The 19,582-nt window shown below is 40.1% G+C and overlaps 2 protein-coding genes across 2 annotated transcripts; both read left to right on the top strand.

Moving 5' to 3' along the window:
* On the top strand, window positions 1-4,144 carry LOC115738923 (probable dolichyl pyrophosphate Man9GlcNAc2 alpha-1,3-glucosyltransferase). The gene is made up of 6 exons (XM_030671738.2): window positions 1-489; window positions 613-799; window positions 902-1,009; window positions 2,411-2,572; window positions 3,318-3,570; window positions 3,696-4,144. The coding sequence occupies exons 1-6, from the start codon at window positions 80-82 to the stop codon at window positions 4,139-4,141; spliced, it is 1,566 nt and encodes a 521-aa protein (XP_030527598.1). The 5' UTR covers window positions 1-79; the 3' UTR covers window positions 4,142-4,144.
* Window positions 4,145-12,620: 8,476 nt separating this feature from the next.
* Window positions 12,621-15,121, top strand: LOC115739956 (cytokinin hydroxylase-like). The gene is made up of 5 exons (XM_030673277.2): window positions 12,621-12,970; window positions 13,060-13,286; window positions 13,439-13,680; window positions 13,853-14,234; window positions 14,648-15,121. Exons 1-5 carry the CDS (start codon window positions 12,691-12,693, stop codon window positions 15,065-15,067), a joined length of 1,551 nt encoding a protein of 516 aa, XP_030529137.1. The 5' UTR covers window positions 12,621-12,690; the 3' UTR covers window positions 15,068-15,121.
* The last annotated feature ends 4,461 nt before the right edge of the window (window positions 15,122-19,582 follow it).

Here is a 19,582-nt window from a genome sequence, read left to right as displayed (position 1 = left end):
CTCTCTCTATATGGGCACCATCATTGCTACGTCAGCAATCTGAGCAACATCGATCAGGCTGCTTGAGAGAGAGGGAGGGATGGAGAAGAAGAAAGCAAAGAAGACGACCCACGTCGGAGACGCCGCGAGGGACGGCGCCGACGCCCCTTGGGGGTGGCTGACCCACCGAGGGGTCGTCCCGACCTTCTCTTTCGTATCCCTCTTTGGCCTCCTGGTCCGAGCCGCCGTGTCGCTCCACCCTTACTCCGGCGCTGGGACTCCTCCCAAGTATGGCGACTTTGAAGCCCAGAGGCACTGGATGGAGATCACCATCAACCTTTGGGCAAGGGACTGGTACGTCAATGGCACCCTCAACGATCTCAGCTACTGGGGCCTCGATTACCCTCCCCTCACCGCCTACCAGAGCTACGTCCATGGCCTCTTCCTCAAGCTCTTCGACCCTGACTCCGTCGCTCTCTTCTCTTCCAGGGGTTATGAGACTTATTTCAGGTGGTGATTTTGGGGTCATTTGTAGTGTAGCCTCTCTGGAGCTGCAATGTGATCATTTTCAATTGTTAGTTTGTTGCTACTGCAGTTTTAGCTGACCTTAAAAATATGTGTTGTGTGATGCAGTAAGCTGCTCATGAGGTGGACGGTTTTGTCCTCTGATGTGATGGTGTTCTTCCCTGCTGTGTTTTGCTTCTGGATTGTGTACAACCGTGGTAGGAGCCGAGGTGGCGAGAGATGTGACACAGCTTGGCACATAGCTATGCTTCTGATAAACCCGTGCTTGATCTTAATCGACCATGGCCATTTCCAGGTATGGCCCCTGGTTGCACCTGGATCATTCTTTGCTTTTGTGCCCATTTGTGAGAATCTTCACATAATACTAATGTGCATGGCTATCTCATTGTTGTTTCAGTATAACTGTATTAGCCTGGGACTTACTGTTGGAGCGGTTGCTGCTGTCCTCTCTCAGAAGGACCTCATCGCTTGTGCTTTATTCTCTCTTGCTCTGAATCATAAACAGGTACAATCCGCATATTAAGATTACGTAGCGAGTACCTTCAGAGTGTATCTTAAAATGTGTACAGCTTATCATAGTGGCACACTATCTTTGCTTATTTGATTTGGTTCGTGTTCATCTTGATAGTAATTAGTTGTTTCTTGTAAGCATTAAGGATTCGACATTAGCTATGGTAAATCATAAGTATGCTCTCCTCTTTTTATGTCTCTATGTCTGTCTCTATCCTTTGATAGACAATTTTCTGATAGTTGTACTTGCATATAATGGCACAATTATAGTGTCCTCGGTTATAGGAATTATTTATCTGGCAAAGCTTCTCTACAGAATGGACACTTGCAGATAAATTTTTTATACTCAAAATGCTATGTAGTTACAACATCCTTTCTGTTACAGCCTTTGTGAGGAGCTACAGTTCTTAGATCATCTGTTCTCCTTAATTCTATGCTTGGCCTCAATTTAGTGCCGTAGCGATGGGATGTGAGCATTCCAACTTAGTTGATAGCCTCTTCGAAATTTGACTGGACCGTCACATGGGTTTTAATACTTGACAAGGTATGAGGTGTCATGAATGAGGTGACTCCTAAGAGAGGAGCATCCATTTTAGCTGGGCGTCTGTAACTTAAAATTGAGACAATTCCATGTGATGGAAGTAAAGAGAAGTTGAATAAGGGCAAAATGCGACTTCTTCTAATCTTTCTTTGACTTGGGTTATTATAGGCGTTCAAGTTTCCTTCAAATTAATCTTCCACTTTAAAAAGTCTTTTATTAATCTACCTCCTTGCCTTCCAAAGGAACTGAAATAAGCCTTTGGACTTAGAAAGTTGCTACAGTCATTTGTGCTTTCTGTTTTTCCTTGCAATATTAGGAGTTATGTAATTGATAACTGTCAATATATATTTTCATGATATCCTACGTAGAAAAAATGGTTAAGCTTTTTATCTTTAAACTCTAATAAAATACAATTGTCTTAATTTCTGACCAACACCAATGTAATTAGTTTCGAAATAACAATATTGAATCTTGAGGGTAGTTGTATTTTCCTCGTACTCATTGCTGCCATTATACGTCAATTCATCTAGTTGCACCATCTTTATTTAATGGTGTTGTCATCACCAATTTTATCATGAAATTACAGGATTAGAGATGAGATTGTTTGATGCATTAAGATGACAAAATTGATCAAAGGCTATGCAATATTAGTGTATCAAATATTTTCAACCTGTTTTGACATTCTTGGCTATTTTCGTGTATCAGTATCACACAACTGTAAAGTTAGTAATAATGTTGTATTCTATGGCTGTGCAGTTACCTTAATTCCTCATTTAGTAGTTTGGTCATATTTGTCATATGAAGTCGTTTATTCATGCTTATCCATTTCCAGCCCTTTGGTGGAACTTTCTGCAGATGAGTGCATACTTTGCGCCTGCTTTCTTCAGTCATCTCTTAGGAAAGTGTCTCAGGCGGAAGAATCCATTTTTTGAGGTGTCAAGGCTGGGTTTGGTGGTTATAGGAACATTTGCAGTTGTTTGGTGGCCATACCTTTACTCATCAGACGCCCTTTTGCAGGTAAGTAATTATTTTTGTTATATTCTTTAAGGGAAGAGCAGAGAACAAGCCTACTGCATATCTCTCACATGCCATGAATGTAAATAGTCATTTGTTCTGTTAATGCTTAGCTAGAGCTTATTACGAGTTGCATTTTACCTTATATAAAATATCAAATGGTAGGGTTGACTTTTTAGATCATCAGAATTTTTACTTTGCTTTTAAAGATTATCCAGTGACAAGGGACAGGGTACCTCGGTTAATGGAGTGAATATTCATTCTGGATATCTGTAGGAATGAGTTACATTAAATGAATTGTACTAAGGTATAGTTGGGTCATGTTCCTAAGGTAAACTAGACAAGGTAGAACAATAGTCCTCACATAAACTCGAGCGTTGAAACTGCAACTATTCTATGATTTTCATTGGGCCTTTCACTGCAGTCAACAACATGCTGCTTTGAATGCATGTGGGTGTCTAACGCAGTATGTCTAGCCACCACAATACTCCCTTGGATGACAGTAGACAATATCCATAAGAACTGTAGACCTAGCTTGTGAGCTGAAGGTGCTTGGTATCATATCAATAGTAGTACTCTTAAGCCCCTTGCCTGCAAGGGGTGGAAGTTTTTGAATAGTAGCTATATATTGTTTTCTAAGTGAAGATGAGGATATTTAGTAGCTCTGTTATAATACTCTTATACATGTTCATTTGATGTAAAATTGGCTTAATTGTGACCGTACATTCTATTTTGGTGCTTTCTGTAGGTCCTCTCTCGCCTTGCTCCATTTGAGAGGGGCATATATGAGGATTATGTGGCTAACTTTTGGTGCGCCACATCAGTTCTTATTAAGTGGAAAAGGTTGTTTTTGACCCCTGAGCTCAAGCTTTTTAGCTTAATTATGACTGTGTCAACTTGCCTGCCTTCTATGATCCATCAAATAGCTTCCCCAAGCAGTCAAGGTTTCCTCTATGGGTTACTGAACTGTTCGCTGTCCTTTTACTTGTTTTCATTTCAAGGTAAGTTGCAGTCTGTCTCTTTCACTTATTTTCTTATCATTTCAATTAATGCACGTCTTTGGCCAAAAAAGAAAATGTAATGTGAATCTGAATCTTTGCCCCTGCTTCTTGTGTTGTATTTGCAGTGCATGAGAAGTCTATTCTACTGCCGCTTCTGCCGGCCAGTTTGCTTGCTCTGGATGATCCTTCTCTTTACAAGTGGTTAACCCATTATGGATTGCTCTCTATGTTTCCTCTTATGCGTCGTGACAGACTTCTACTTCCATATACGACCCTCAATGCTCTCTACTTTCTTCTCCACCATGTGCCCAGGGACAGGCGAGATTCAGAGGTCACGAGTTCTTCTGCGGCTTACACAATTTTGACCGCCTTTTCTGTTTGTTGCTATTTTGGTCTTCATTTAGTTTACTTAACCATGCATGCCCCTGAGAAGTACCCTTTCCTCTTTGAAGCTTTGATTATGATATTTTGCTTTTTCCAATTTGCTCTGCTTGCAATTTACACCAATAAAAAACAATGGACGTTGTCCAAGCATTTGATGTTGTTGAATAAGGAAAAGAAGCTCATCTGATATCGTTGTCATGGGACTTGGGCTCATGATTCTTCTTAATTTTGTCACTTTACAGAAAGATGATAAGAGGTTGGAACTTAGGTTCCTGATTCTTCTTTATTTATTATTTCTCATTAAGAGGAACGTCCCATGTGATTTTAAGTTCATTCTATTCACGTGAATTGTTATCTGTATGATCAGAAATTTTCTGCAATACAAGCAAGGTCGCTGTGTTTCTTTTTCATAATTAGTCTCGCTTCAGTCATTGTGGCATCTAATGTCCCTGAGATGTGAAAACTGTCAACAATTCCTGTATTGCTGATTTTGCTCAGGCGGCCTGGTCATTTGGTTTCCATTTCCTACTTATACATTTTAAGCTTGTTCTTCTTGTCTTGTGGACGTAATATTCATTTAACCAAGGCTTGGGGAATTAGAGCTTCTTACTGCCTTTCTTTGAATGAGATCAAAACAAAAGCAACTTCATTTAGTATTAGTCAAGGAACCACCTAGCTAGTTGAAATTTGAATCTACGAAGTTAATGGGACAAGTGAACGCTAAGGTATGTCTTCATGCAATGTGCGCGTGATACTTCCATTTTTCAGTTCTCCTTTTACACTTGGTTTTGAAAATCAAAAGAAAAATTTGAGTAGGTTTGATTTGATTTTTCTTTGACATTTTGGTATTAGGGCCCAATAAGATCGATTGGTTCCCTGCCCAAGCCCATTCTGGGACTTGGGAAAAGCCCCTTCCTCTGATGGTTTCATTATTGTTTTGCTTAGCTCTGTATTAATCAGAGCTACTGGCATCCAGTAAGAATACAGAGACTGAATTGGTAACGGCGAAATAGGTTCAAATTCAAATGACAATGAGTGAGATGGTAGAATTACCAGTAGGAAGGGTCAGGTGAATCATAACTGTTACTTGAGTGATATTGGCGTTGTCTTGTGTGAGGGTGCAATAAATCAGAACAGTGTGCAGAAAGCACCTCTCTTTGGTGTTTTCCACACTTATCAGCGGTGTATGTTGCTCGCGCTGCAAACAAATTGATTTTGTATAGCCCTCGACGTGAATGTTTGGCATGAGTATCTTGGAGAAGGAATGGGAAGATTTGAATGGTTATGAGGTACACTCACTTCTTGAAGTATGGGGTTTGACAATCCAACCCTTAACCCTTCATAATAAACCGTGAATCAGCTTTACTTGATGTCACAGCTTTTCGTATGGCTCGCGTGCTAGCGGAACAGAATTGCCCTAGTGAGACTGCATCAAAGGACAATCCATTCTTGCATTCTAAGGAAAGTGGTCGCTAACTTGTTTTGAAGCTTCTTGATCACTGTAGAAACAGCAGTGATGTTGAGGGGTCCAGAAGAGTACATAGAAGTCAGCAGGTGCCAATTCGGTGCTCAACATCATCTTTTGGATAGTCTGCATCTGCATCCATCTGAGGATGCATAGCAGTAACCCCAAGTCCATTCTTGCATTCTAAGGAAAGTGGTCGCTAACTTGTTTTGAAGCTTCTTGATCACTGTAGAAACAGCAGTGATGTTGAGGGGTCCAGAAGAGTACATAGAAGTCAGCAGGTGCCAATTCGGTGCTCAACATCATCTTTTGGATAGTCTGCATCTGCATCCATCTGAGGATGCATAGCAGTAACCCCAAGTCCCGTATATTTCATGATATTGTCGTCGTCTACGCCATTCAATTGTAGCCTTGAAGTAGCGCAATTCAGGGATACAGGGTAGTTATTTCTTGTTTGCCCCAGCAGCAGATTCCTTCATGATTAATGGTGAAGGCATAGGGAAAATTATTCGCGGTAAATGGTAGCGGATGAAAGTTTCCAAGGCATACGTGATGCTAGGGTAATGGTGTATAGCCCACACAACATACCTGATTTTTATCATTGATTAGCATGTTTACATACACACTCAGCCAATTGGTGTGGATACCTTGACTCTCCTTATTTGACAGTTCCCTATGCAAACAGTGCCAATTTTAAAATTCTCCTGTGCCAGACTCGAGGACTAGTAACTCACGCATTTTGATTCTGCTTGATGCTGAAATCTTGAAGCCTATCTTAGGATTCATAATAACTAATGATCTGCTCAGCTTTGAATCCCTAGTCAATGAACTACAGCATCAAACATGTCCCTAAAATGACGTTCCGTGTCCAAGCACAATCTTACTTGTTTACTTCTCGTTTCGGTACTAGTGATAGCAGAACAACCAGCATCAAGAAACAGTTAGGTGCTTCTTTCAGAGCAGTTTAATCGTATTAGACGTTAACCAACTTCAAGAAGCCGGCGATTCTCTCAGGCGCTCTAGACAACAATGGCGACTGCACGTGAAAATCTGCACTAAACTATGGAGCCCCCCACAAAAAAATATCATGCTAGGAACATTGCATGAAATATCTCTTCGTTGAAATTCGTGCATCCTTAGCACTAGCAAAAACAAATACTAAACCAGAGATTACACCCAGAGCAATGTCTAAGTCTGTCTCCCAAGTTGCAAAGTAAAGGATGATCTCTTCTTAATTTCCTTGGAATCCATGCACACCGAATTGACTTCTGCGATTAATCATACAAATTATAAAAATAAAAAATAAAAACAAGCATTTTGTTTTCTCTCAAATTAAAGGGAAATACTTTTTGACAAGATTGTCAGGTACGGTATTATCTCGATCGTAGATCCATATAACATTACTGTGTGTTTTGCATAAAGTACTCATTGATTGAGAAATCGTGTGGGGTCAGAAATAACTGACAATACTGTCGGGCTAGCAACTTCGTTAATTAAGTAAGCACCTTTTGGGTTGCCATAAAGGATTCAACAAATGAGCGACTGCAAAGGTGGAAGGAAGGCATCCGAGAGTTTGCCTTTTGAAGAAAATTTTGACCCCCAGGGCTCCCCCCTTTTGCAGAAAAATAATGAGTGGTCGATGGAGAGAATGAATGGCCAGATGTGCATATACAATGTGCAGACTGGACGTACACAGATTTCCTTTTTTTCAAATCTAAGTGCGAAGCCCCAGCTAAAGAAAAGGTGGGGATTAAGCATAGTTGGGCACTCACATGATCATCAACCAATCCATCATTTGTTTATACCAGTCCAGATCACTGAATTGTCTGCCAGGAGTAGAGCGTGAAGTGCTTTGTCTCGTTCATGATCGAATGCGCGTTATTTCAAAGCAACCATCAGTTGTACTTTGCTAATGAAGAGACCGCAAAAAATTAGTTTAATTTGTGCGAAAATGATCTATTTTGAGGCTGAAATTACTTCGAGCCAGTTTCTAGATTCAACATGCAGTAGGGTCTCGAAACAAGCTCTCGAAAGATTTATCATGGCCCTATTCAGCATGTCAAATTGTTTGGATGTCAAAAAACCTGGGGGGTTTTGGGTTCTCGGCATGAGCCCCGCCTGTTCAATATATGACGACCCGCAACAAGTCAAAAGCCCTCGTAAGATTGCCCACATGAAATAGTCCATTAAAACTAAAGATGGCATCAGAGCTACCCACACGTTTCAAACTTTCATGACGTTAATTTCCAGTGTCTCTTCGTTTTAGAAGAGTGTTAAGGTAGAAAACATGTTCCCTAACGGTCTAAATTGTTGGAATAATTAAGTGCATAATCATGTTAGGGTTTTATTTTATTACACTTTGCACGTACCATTTGAAAGGTTGATCATACTTGGAATCTCAAGGTCGACTGAACTCATTCACCTGCTTTGCCCGTGGAATAGGCATTTGGTCTAGAACCATGCACATTTTTCTGTATCATCTCTCTGAATCGATCCCACATTTCGTCGTTTTGCTCGATATTTAATCTTGGTATTTTCAAAAGATGGTGCTCATTTCGAAGAAGTGGACTCTTGGGCAAGAAGATAGGCATACGTGCGCACGCAAAAACAAGATTTTTCGAAGGTCACTTCCAATGGGATTTCCTATGAGAAACTGAGAATCCATTCAACGGTCAACGAACTTAACCCCATGACCATTCTTGGGAATCGAGAAGAGAAGTAAGACCGTATATTTTGCGTCGGCCTCACATCTCTTCCCCCCATTTTCTTGGATTAATACAACCCGCCACAGCAACTGAACATATAATTATACAATGTGATACTCGTCATAGGATGATTAACTTGGCAAGACGGCGAGTACGAGAGAATAACATAAGATTTATTTAATTTTTTTTACTTTTTCTTCTGTTTTGATAAGTTGACAAGTATCGATGAAGATATAAGGAAGGTGACGTGCAAGAATGCCAATAGGGATTTGAGCTATATGCACGTCTTTAGGCGCATGCAATCGGGCAATTGATCAAAGTGCATGGTGAACTAGGGCTGAGGATCGAGAGCTTCAACTTCCATCTTCTAACTCAATGCATTTTCGACATCGTAAAAGCATGAATCGACCATTAGGAACACGTGATTATGTCCGTGTCGAATCACGGATCCACCGTGGAAAGATTAGTTGCCGCTTAACGATCGTTTGGTACGGTTGATTATCGTCTCATCGTGCACAATTGTTTGGTATGAATACATAGTGTATTGTTTTGATGACGTGTTTAATTGGCTATCTTGTGGAGAACCACAAGAACACAAGAAAGATTTGAGAGGAATATTCTTATCTTAATAATATAGCGATAGAATATTCACATCTCAATTAAGTCGCATAAAGCAATAGCTTCATGGTTTCTTATCATACATAATGTGAATCTTTACTAGATGCGATTTAACTAAAGATCGCAGTTCTCTACAATATTAATTATCAGTTATCCATAAGCTAAAAAAGTTGTCATATATGTTATATTTTAAGAAAAAACATCATGGGATACATTAATTAAATAAATTAAAAGATTAGAGACCACATTAAACAAATTAAAAGTTTAGAAATGACATTGTACATTGAGTAAAAATTCATGGACTATTTGTGTAATTAGTATTATCTTTAACCATCATTCAATGAGCAAAGATTTGTTTCTTTCTTAGACCTTCTTTAGCAATGGCAGTGCCTGCTAGATAGTCTCTCCCTCTCTCATGCATCAAAGTACTAAAAAAAAAAAAAATCCAAATCTTAGATTATTAAGTAATGTAAATCAGATTCGGTCAAATCCGAAAGTACTTCGATTGTTTGAGCTTAGAAGAAAACACCGCACGTATGAACGAGAAATCTGATAGCTTTCTTTATTCTTCTTCTCTCTTTTTGTGGGTATTTTGTGGGAGAAAATCAAGGCAATGAAGTGAAGCATACCACTCAGGCGATGATGGACATTTGTGCCTAGTTTGAGATACTCATGATGAAGTTTGCCCCAGAAGAGATGTGCATTTCGATTGACAAACTTGGCATTTGCTTCTCCTTTTATGGTCATTTGATTAATAATTGATTGCCAAATTTCGAGGAGACTTTGATTTCCCATGACGAGTAATCGTCAACTGAACCCAAGAGTCGCATTAATCTAACGCACTCGTGGACACGTTCTCTTGTCTTAGCCATTGAAGTTTAGCCAAATATCGCCGACATAAACGTCTATCGTCCTACATGACAAAGTCGGTTTTAATGTAGACAATGTTTACAATTTTTTTAAAGTTTTCTGAATTTTTTTTATAATTTGTTCTTTTTTGTTTCATTGTGGGCCGGAGAGTAAGAGTGAACAGTTCTAGGTGTCGTACAGATTTTACCTAGAACTTACTCGTCAGAATACGTTCGTCATTTTTTGAAACTTAGAACCTACTCTGCATACCTTGGAACTTGGAACCTATCCTGTCACAAGCTCCAAGGTCTAATCAAGTTTCACCTATATTCTTAGTTGAATTGCACCGAATCATTGCCTTTAATAAACATCATTTGCTGCTACAATCCACTAACAACAACTCATATTTAGACACACAAATAAATATGAAATATTAACAAAGTAAAATTCTCAAACATAAATATCGCTAAAAATAGAAACTCAAACTAGTAGTTCCAGATTACACACTCATCATCGGACGCTATAGAATACCGCGGGATTGCGCAAAAGCATATACCAAGAACAACACGAAACTTATTACAGGGTTTCAAGTTCTAGGTTTCCGGTTCCACCTACTTACTTGGAACTTATCGTCGAAACAGGTTCCTCAATTTTTGAAACTTGAAACTTATCCCGCAAACCCTAGAACCAGACAGGTGTTCCCTACCAGTGAGATTTCGGGCTCTACCCTAGAACCATATTCACCCCTACCGGAGAGGCTACAACGCTCACCTATGTTTGACGACCACCGAGGCCGCAGATTGGTAGAGGGAAAAAGAAAAAAAAAAAAAAAGGAAAAAAATTTGGTAAAAAAAAAAAAAAAAGCAAAAATTGTCCACGTCAATGCCTGCCATGCCACAGAGGATGACCAGCGTCCACAACAGCGCTTCCAGTCAAAATTGGCTAGAAGGACTATATTGACAAATCACGAAAGGTTTAGGATTAAATTGATGAAATGAAAATACTTAGAACCGAATTGGCAGCTATACAATAAGTTACTTCTATTTTTGGTTATTGCAGCGCATGTTTCTCTTGCCTATTTCAAAATTTAGTTTGAAAAATGCAGATAAACTTGTAAGTTAAAATGGAAGTTATAAGTATACAAAAAGGGAATGGCGGCAAAATCACAATAGCCTTATAACTGATGACCTTGTAAATTACGGCTTAGCGTTAAGTTAAAACTCGTTGTATATAGAGAAAATCAAATAAAATGCTGTATGAATGCTTTTAATGAAATTAAATTTGTATGATAACACATTTCAAAGTGTTATATTATCAGTGTGACTGATGGAATTTAAGTATGCCCCCACGTATCCACTCATTTAACCATCAGTCAATTGGCAAAATTTGCTTCTTTCTTAGACCTTCGTTAGCAATGGTACTGGTAGTGCCCGGTAGATTCGCCCTCGACTTCATGCATCAGAGTACAAAAAATTATCCGAGTCTTAGATTAATAAGTAATTTAATATCGGATTCGGAGAAATCTATAAGTACTTCAAATTTTTTAGCTATAAGGAAAGAGAAAATTATCCAAAAAGTCCTAAACCATTACACGGTAGTCAATTCAGTTCCAAACATTTCAATTCTGTCAATTTAGTCTTAAACCTTTTGACGATTAGCCAATTTAGTCCTAAACATTTCAATCATGCAATGTAATCGTAAACCTTTTGACAATTTGTCAATTTAACCCTAAATCTTTTGAGAATTTGTCAATGTAGTTTTTTGGGCCAATTATCCAAATAATAGGTTTAAAACTAAATTGAAAAAAATTCAAAAGGTTTGGTATTGAATTGACACAATTGAAAGGTTTAGAACTGAATTGACACGATTTTTTTTAATCAAAAAATAATTGAAAAGTTAAGAATTGAATTAGTTGCCCTATATTTTTTGAACAACTATCCCAATAAGAAAACAATGCAGAAAGGAACAAGAAATCTGTATGAGCACTTCAGATTTCTTGAGCTAATAAGGAAACAATGCAAAAATGAACAAGAAATCTGACAGATTTCTTTCTTTCTTCTTCTTTTTCTTTTTCATTTTGTTAGATCACTTCAGATTTCTTGAGCTAATAGGGAAACAATGCAAGAATGAACGAGAAATCTGACAGATTTCTTTCTTTATTTCTTCTTCTTCTTTGTTATTTTGTTACATCAATTCAAGGCAATGGAGGGAGCATATGAGGCAATGATTGACATCGTGTCTACTTTGAGATGGCCATAATGAAAGGAAACCTCATAAAACATGTGCATTTTCGATTGGAAAACACTTCCATAACAATATGACAAGATTGTCAATTATTTCCGACCGTAAATCCACAAATCATAACCGCGTATTTTGTATAAAGCACTCATTAATCGAAAAAATCGTGGAGTCAGAAATAATAATAGTATTGCCGAATCGTCGGAGTAGCAGCTTTCTTTTCGATTTGACCAACCTGGCATTTGTTTCTCCTTTTATGGTCATTTGATTAATAATAGATTGCCAAATTTCGATGAGAATGTGATTTCCCATAACAAGCGATGGTCAAACTTATCCAAAGACCTGCATTTAATGTCTTTGTTTCCATTTTAGGTATCCGCCTGATATTTTAAAATATTGCCCCCTATGAATAACTTGCCATCTTTTGGGCCACTCGAAAATAACATGAAAAAATTTCACTCTGTTTCAAGAAATTCGAAAATCCTTTTTTTTTTTTTTTTTGCATTTTCCAAATTTTGGGAGAAAAAATCGTCATTATTTTTTTAATCGAGACAAAATTTTGCTCTAGAGTGCAATGTTCACAATTTGACTGCGCAGGACGGAAGAAATGCATTCTAATTTTTGATGCCCACAAATTAATCCTACATACCATCACATAAAATAAAATATATAAAAAATATTAAAAAAATACAATAAAGCAGAACGTCTTTTCGCTCTTCCCACCGCGTGGGTTCATTCACTATAAATACCCTGGCCGAGAGCTCCCTCTCCATCGCAATCTCTCTCTCTCTCTCTCTCTCTCTCTCTCTTACTGAGCAGTGTTGCCTGATCGCCGCCGCCGCTGCCGCTGCCGCTGCCGCCATGGCCATGGTGGTCCTGACAGCAATCTTGGTCGTACTCTTGAGCCTGCTAATAAAGGGTGCTTACGAGACCATCTCATGTTACTGGTGGACGCCCAGACGCATCAAGAAGATAATGGAGAGGCAAGGCGTGCGTGGCCCGACGCCTCGCCTCCTCGTCGGCAACATCCTCGACATGGCCTCTCTCGTCGCGAAGTCCACCTCCGACAACATGGACTCCATCCGCCACGACGTCGTCCCCCGCCTCCTCCCCCATTACGTCCTCTGGTCCCAGCAATACGGTATATGTTTGTGAACACTCGCTCACACGTGCTCCTGGTTAACGATTTTCCCAGCGTGGAACCAGAATTTTGACGATCTTCCCGCGCAGGAAAACGGTTCGTGTACTGGAACGGCACCGAGCCGCGGATGTGCCTGACCGAGACCGAGCTGATCAAGGAACTCCTGTCCAAATACAGCACTCTCTCCGGGAAATCGTGGCTGCAGCAGCAAGGGTCGAAGCATTTCATCGGGAAGGGACTCCTGATGGCGAACGGGGACGACTGGTACCACCAACGCCACATCGTCGCCCCCGCCTTCATGGGAGACAAACTCAAGGTAGTCATCAGTACTGCTGCGAAACCGATCCGATCCGCAACCACATGCTTGTTGCTAGTTCCTGGCTTCGGCAATGTGAAGAAATTTCACCATTTTGCTCCGATCCAATTGGAGACTAATAAATTAATCGTGATTTGGGTGTTTTTTATTAGAGCTATGCGGGGTACATGGTGGAGTGCACTAACCAGATGCTCCAATCGCTGAGGGAGGCAGTGGACTCCGGCCAGACCGAGTTCGAGATCAGCGAGTACATGGCCAGGCTCACGGCCGACATCATCTCCAGGACTGAGTTCGACAGTAGCTACGAGAAGGGCAAGCAAATCTTCCACCTCCTCACCCTCCTCCAACACCTCTGCGCCCAAGCGAGCCGCCACCTGTGCCTTCCCGGCAGCCGGTACGTCCCATTTGGCAGTGGTCGCATAAAATTTCTGAAAACTTAAGTTACTTTTTCGCCAACTTTTCCTGGAATAATGAAACGTCGAAAACCGGGCTGCATCCATACCTAACGCATCGAAAAAGGGAAGTAATTGAGAGTTAACTAATGGCGATTGCTGTCTATTCATTAGGTTCTTTCCAAGCAAGTACAATAGGGAGATAAAGTCGCTGAAGATGGAGGTGGAGAGGCTGCTGATGGAGATCATCCAGAGCCGGAGGGACTGCGTCGAGGTGGGGCGGAGCAGCTCGTACGGGAACGACCTGCTCGGGATGCTGCTCAACGAGATGCAGAAGAAGAGATCGGGGAGCGGGTTCAGCTTGAATCTCCAGCTGATCATGGACGAGTGCAAGACCTTCTTCTTCGCCGGGCACGACACCACCGCGCTGCTGCTGACGTGGACGGTCATGCTCCTAGCTAGCAACCCGTCCTGGCAAGAGAGAGTGAGGAAGGAGGTCGCGCAGGTCTGCAATGGCGCCAATCCCTCGGTGGAGCACCTCTCCAAGCTCACCCTGGTAAGCTTTGAAATTCCATTCCGTCCCTCTTATCGGGTCTCCCTGTCCTAATTCCAAACATTTTACTAAGGTTCTAACAGGCGACTCATTTCATGTTTATGTCATCACATTAGTGTCGGCAAATAATTTAGGGAAAAATAAAATAAAATTTTGCCGCCAATTCATGCGACTTTTTGGTGATGATGACGAACAGAAAAGTTGTACGTAACGTTTATAAATGGTGCATGCTAGGCAAGTGGCATATTGCTCTAGATGAAAAACAACTCACCTTCGTGAATCGCGTGACCAATGTGTGGTTCTACTGCTGGGCCATTAGATGACGTCATAATTGATAAGTTTATTGCTCTGTCATTTCCTAGGTTGCTAATTAATTACTAACCTTTCCTTGTTATTATTTTCCTATTTTGCCCCAGTTGAATATGGTGATTAACGAATCACTGAGGCTCTATCCACCGGCCTCGGTGCTTCCTCGGATGGCGTTCGAGGACATCAAGCTAGGCGACCTCCACATCCCGAAGGGGCTCTCGATTTGGATCCCGGTCCTCGCCATCCACCACAGCGAGGAGCTGTGGGGCGAGGATGCGAACGAGTTCAACCCGGAGCGGTTCACGTCAAAGACCTTCGCACCGGGCCGGTTCATACCCTTTGCGATGGGCCCGCGGAACTGCGTCGGCCAGTCCTTCGCCCTCATGGAGGCCAAGATCATACTGGCCATGTTGATATCCCGGTTCAGCTTCACGATCGCGGAGAGCTACCGCCACGCCCCCGTCATCGTGCTCACCATAAAACCCAAGTACGGGGTCCAGATATGCCTGAAGCCCTTGAACCCGTAGAAAACACACAAGTTTTGAGGTCTGAGAAACCAGAAAGGAATAAAGATATTTATATATATAAAAAAGAAGATGAGAATGATGGTTGTAAAGATGAATGAACCAGAAAGCAAGAATTCTTCTTTTTTCCATAAGAGATGTCCAGCTTGTGTTTACAAAATGTCTAAGAGGTCAGAATTTTTCTATTGCAGTCGTCCCAATCATCTCTGCCCACACCATTTTTATGGTACCGCTCCTCCCACAGCTCCTTTTCCCCCTCACTTTTAGACCCGTCAGTCTCATTTTCACTTTATCCAACTCTCGATCGGTCACCACCGAGGCAGTCGTCACAGTGTGAAATTTGGATCTAGTAGTGGGATTCTTGGAGGTAAAGGGATGACGTTCTTGTAATCGATTCTGGAGATAACGAAGCTAATTACGGCCCGACGGGGTGGCGGAGCGGTCTGCCGCCGGGCCCCCTACCGCTTATCTTTGGCAAATTGTACACTATACTTTATGGGGTTCATATAATATTTCTATATCTCATCCGCCTTGAGTTAAATATTTGATATGAAAAATCGTAGGTTTCCTGTTCAGCTTTTCGAATTTACTTTTTGGGTTTCTCTTCTTTAAACATTATAAGTTGTAACAACTCTCTTATCAATGAGTCCACGCATTCCAAGAGAAGGGACTAAACGCTTGTTTAGATCGACTTCTTTTTTTACTTTTTACTTATACACGGTTCTACGGCACGTGCATTTTGACTTTTTTTTTTGTTTGAAATATGAAATAATACCCGAAATTTCAATATTGTACAAATATTAACACGTAAATCGACATAAACTTTTATCAAAATTTCCTGCGACTTAGACGGCAATTCAAGAAAGCTATACTTAGAACTACTTTCAAAACTTTCGATCAAAATGGCGAACAATCTGGCGCCCGTGAGTTTGCGTATCGCAGAGAGGCCGCTGCGGAATTAGAACCCCGTTAGTATAATATGCACTTACGGACACGAACTTATACGAGTCATTATCCTATGACTTGTGACAATGATTAGACAGGAACCTTTTCCTCCTCGCACGAGTGCATCTTAGTGCCTCGCAAAAAGGGATTTCTCTCTCCATCTCTATCCAAAAAAATAAATCAACCATACATTAAAAAAAGAAAGGTGGAGGTAAGTCCTTTGAGAAGGTCCTGTGCTACACGTTGAAAAGCTTGACAGAGAGTCAAAACGGGACAAGACGGGGGCAAAGGCAAACCCGATTAGCTTCGAGCATCATTACTTTATCAATTGGAGGTTGTAAATTAGTGCATAAAGATAAATATCATGTGTGGTTTATGCGCCACCATGAACTCCTCTGACCCTCCACCACCCCACCTTATCTTCCTCTTCCCCCCCAAACCCATTATTTTATTTCGTCTCTCAAGTGATATTGCATTACGTAATAATCAAGTGCTCATCATTTCGCATTATTTTAATATCACATATTGGGATATAATTCTTAGGTTTCTGTTTTTTTTTTTTTAAATTCGAGTGCCTATACGACTTTACATTCTTCCTGGCTAGTGATAATAACCCCTGCGGGTATATTAAAATAGAATTGTCAATTGTCAATTGTCAATTTTGATTGATGTAGACTGAGATTCACAGAGGATTGACACGAGTGGAGGATTAGAAGGTTCATTGTTTGGCTGCGATGGACACCTCAAGATGTTGTTATTCCAAAAGCTCTCCGAAAAATTATCCAAAATTTCTTACATATCATCAATTTAATTTTAAATCTTTCAATTTTATCGATCAAATTCTAAACCCTTTTAATTATTAATTTAATACTACAAAAAAATTCAAACCGATATATACGTGACAAATTTGCCCTAAACTGTCTTTCTAACCATAAAAAACTTCAAACCGATACGCTTGTGACAAATTTACCCAAAATTGATATACCTATGACAAATTTATCCTACATAAATTTTTGTTAAATCTAATCGTCAAATTGCTAAATTGGATGGCACATGACAGTTCACGGGTGTACTAATTTGGAATTTGTATCATTTATTTGTCAAATGTGTATCAATTTATAATTTTTTGTGGTACTAACCCAATTTAACGAAGGGTATATTTATCACATGTGTACCAATTTAAAGTTTTAAATGATCAAAAAAATAGTTTGAGGTAAATTTGTCACATATGTATTAGTTTAGGGTTTTTGGTGGTTAAAAAATAGTTTGGGGTAAATTTATTACATGTGTACCAATTTGAGATTTTTCCCCGTCAAAAAAATAGTTTTAGGTAGATGTGTCATAAGTGTACCAGTTTGAAATTTTTCGTGGTATTAATCCATTAATTATTTGCCAATCAAGTCTATCCGATCAATTTTAGCCAAAAATTGACTACGTAAATGCCGGCCTACATGATACGGCCGGCGTTGATATAGATAAATTTCATAATTTTTTAAAAAATTTCTAGCTTTTTTTAAAAATACATATATCTTTTTTTCTTTTTTTTTTTTTTTTTTTTTGGCCAAGCCCTACGTGGGTCGCCTGCCAACCCTCGCCGGTCACAGCCAAGGGCCGGCCGAACCTCACTGGCTTTTTAACCCAAAAGAAAATAAGAGAAAGAAAAGAAAGAGAGGCGGGTGTTTTGGCACTCATACATTCTCAAGCGTGCATGTTCTTGTGGAGCCTCTTCAGATGGCACATATTTTATACTTAGCTTTACTTGACTATGATATTCACATAGATTACTACGCCCATGATTGCATTATTATTAATACTTCAATTATGCATCTTTGACGACTATCAGAAAAAGTCGATTTGCTCGATTATACGGTCTTCCACAAACTCGTATCAAAGCATACAGAAGTTCTATCACGTACGAAAGGGTAAGAACTTTCTTTTTTTTCCCATGTAATTTAGTCCTCTAACGAATTCTAGCGAGCTCAAATACGTCTTCCTTTTACTTGATCACAAAGAAAAGAGTGTCAACCATTGGCAAATTATAGATCATCCGCAGCAAGATGTCTTGTTTAAAACCCTAGGGTTTTACCAGCACATGATTAATTATCGAGCGGCATACCGTCACCCATGCCTCCCCGTGATGTGCGAGTGAGGAGCACAAGGACCCGCGATTCATGATCTCTAGTGAGTTCAATCAAAACGTTCGATAAAATCAAATGAGATAAACAACGTACATAAAACATTTATAGCATATAAGTTATGACGAAGTGTATTAGACATTCAGTTGAGTTCACTTCCATCAAATTTATATGAGCTGGCAAGTCCGACCGTCACAATTTTGAAAAATAAACTTAACATCCATCTTGAATCGAGATCTAAGTTCTGACCATATTGCTCATGTCGAAAGCGCGCAACAGAGATCCGATACCTTCACTTGGGGAGATCTTCAAGAGGGAACCCAAGTCTGAACCCGTCAATATGTCTAGTTTAATCCACGTTCACTCAAAAGTTTAAGCCAATAAATTATGAATCAACTTAGACATATTAACTGCTCTACACCACATTAAATATCCGATGTAGAACTTTTTTAACACAACTCACATGTGTATCCTAACAATCTTCGCCTCACGTGTAAGTTTGATCCCTCTTAATTCAAGTAACCTTCTGTACCAAGATATCTCAACTTGAATCTTTATCAACGCCCATTGGACCAATGTTGCCCACCGACACAGAAATCGCCTTGGTCATCGGTTCCTTTCTTGAGATATTCATCAAACATCAACACATATTGAGAGTGGGCAACTAATCAATCATCAATTATGATCCATTTATTAGGAGCACGCGGCAAAAGCCCCGATACCTTTCGCTTGGGGAGATAGCTAAGAGAGAACCGAAGTCCGAGCCTGTCAACATATCTAATTAGACTCACCGTCATTTAAAAGCTTTAACTCAAGCAAGCCCGGCTCTGATACCAATTGTTCGAGGCGCCTTGGTGATAATGAAATAAATCAAGCACAATGGCCTGTATGCGCTTTAAGGTGAGATAGTGATGGAAGTCGTCGCAGAAATGTTAGAAGCATCCGTTCGAGAGTCTAAATTGTGGCATATGTGTTTGGGGTACATTAGCGAGAGAAGCCTGAAGGTTCTAAGTGAAAGAAACTTATTGTGTGATTATATTGCTAACAAACTAAGTGTATGCAAGTGTTGTAATTTTAATCAATGGCGGAAAGTGCAATTTAATACGTTTGTCAAAGAAATCATGGAAATTGCAAAATTACTTTACTTACATGTTCGCGGGTTATCGTGGTTTCTTTCGGGGAAGAGTGACAGATATATGTTAACAGTTGTAGATGACTACTCGATGAAGACCTGGGTGTTTTTGCTTAGGCACAAGTTTGACACTATTGCCAAGATCGGGCAGTTGAGAGTTTTAATCGAAAAGGAGGCTGGTAAAAGGATCAAGTATGTGCGGACCGACAAAAGCATGGAGTTTTGCTCGAGCTGTTAAATGAATTCATAGTGAGATACTACACTTGTGCCAATGAACTACAACATGTTGCAGAATTGATGAGCAGA

This window comes from Rhodamnia argentea, chromosome 2 (assembly GCF_020921035.1).
Source record: "Rhodamnia argentea isolate NSW1041297 chromosome 2, ASM2092103v1, whole genome shotgun sequence".
Classification (NCBI taxonomy): Eukaryota; Viridiplantae; Streptophyta; class Magnoliopsida; order Myrtales; family Myrtaceae; genus Rhodamnia; species Rhodamnia argentea.
This window is presented reverse-complemented; position numbering and strand designations above follow the sequence as displayed.

What these genes read in the sequence shown, in the direction of transcription:
- LOC115738923 (XM_030671738.2), top strand. Translation starts at nt 80, where the DNA reads ATGGAGAAGAAGAAAGCAAAGAAGACGACCCACGTCGGAGACGCCGCG. An exon ending in TCGACCATGGCCATTTCCAG is followed by an intron (nt 800 to 901) that starts GTATGGCCCCTG and finishes TTGTTGTTTCAG; the next exon opens with TATAACTGTATTAGCCTGGG. An exon ending in TTACTTGTTTTCATTTCAAG is followed by an intron (nt 3,571 to 3,695) that starts GTAAGTTGCAGT and finishes TTGTATTTGCAG; the next exon opens with TGCATGAGAAGTCTATTCTA.
- LOC115739956 (XM_030673277.2), top strand. Translation starts at nt 12,691, where the DNA reads ATGGCCATGGTGGTCCTGACAGCAATCTTGGTCGTACTCTTGAGCCTG. An exon ending in TCATGGGAGACAAACTCAAG is followed by an intron (nt 13,287 to 13,438) that starts GTAGTCATCAGT and finishes GTTTTTTATTAG; the next exon opens with AGCTATGCGGGGTACATGGT. An exon ending in ACCTCTCCAAGCTCACCCTG is followed by an intron (nt 14,235 to 14,647) that starts GTAAGCTTTGAA and finishes ATTTTGCCCCAG; the next exon opens with TTGAATATGGTGATTAACGA.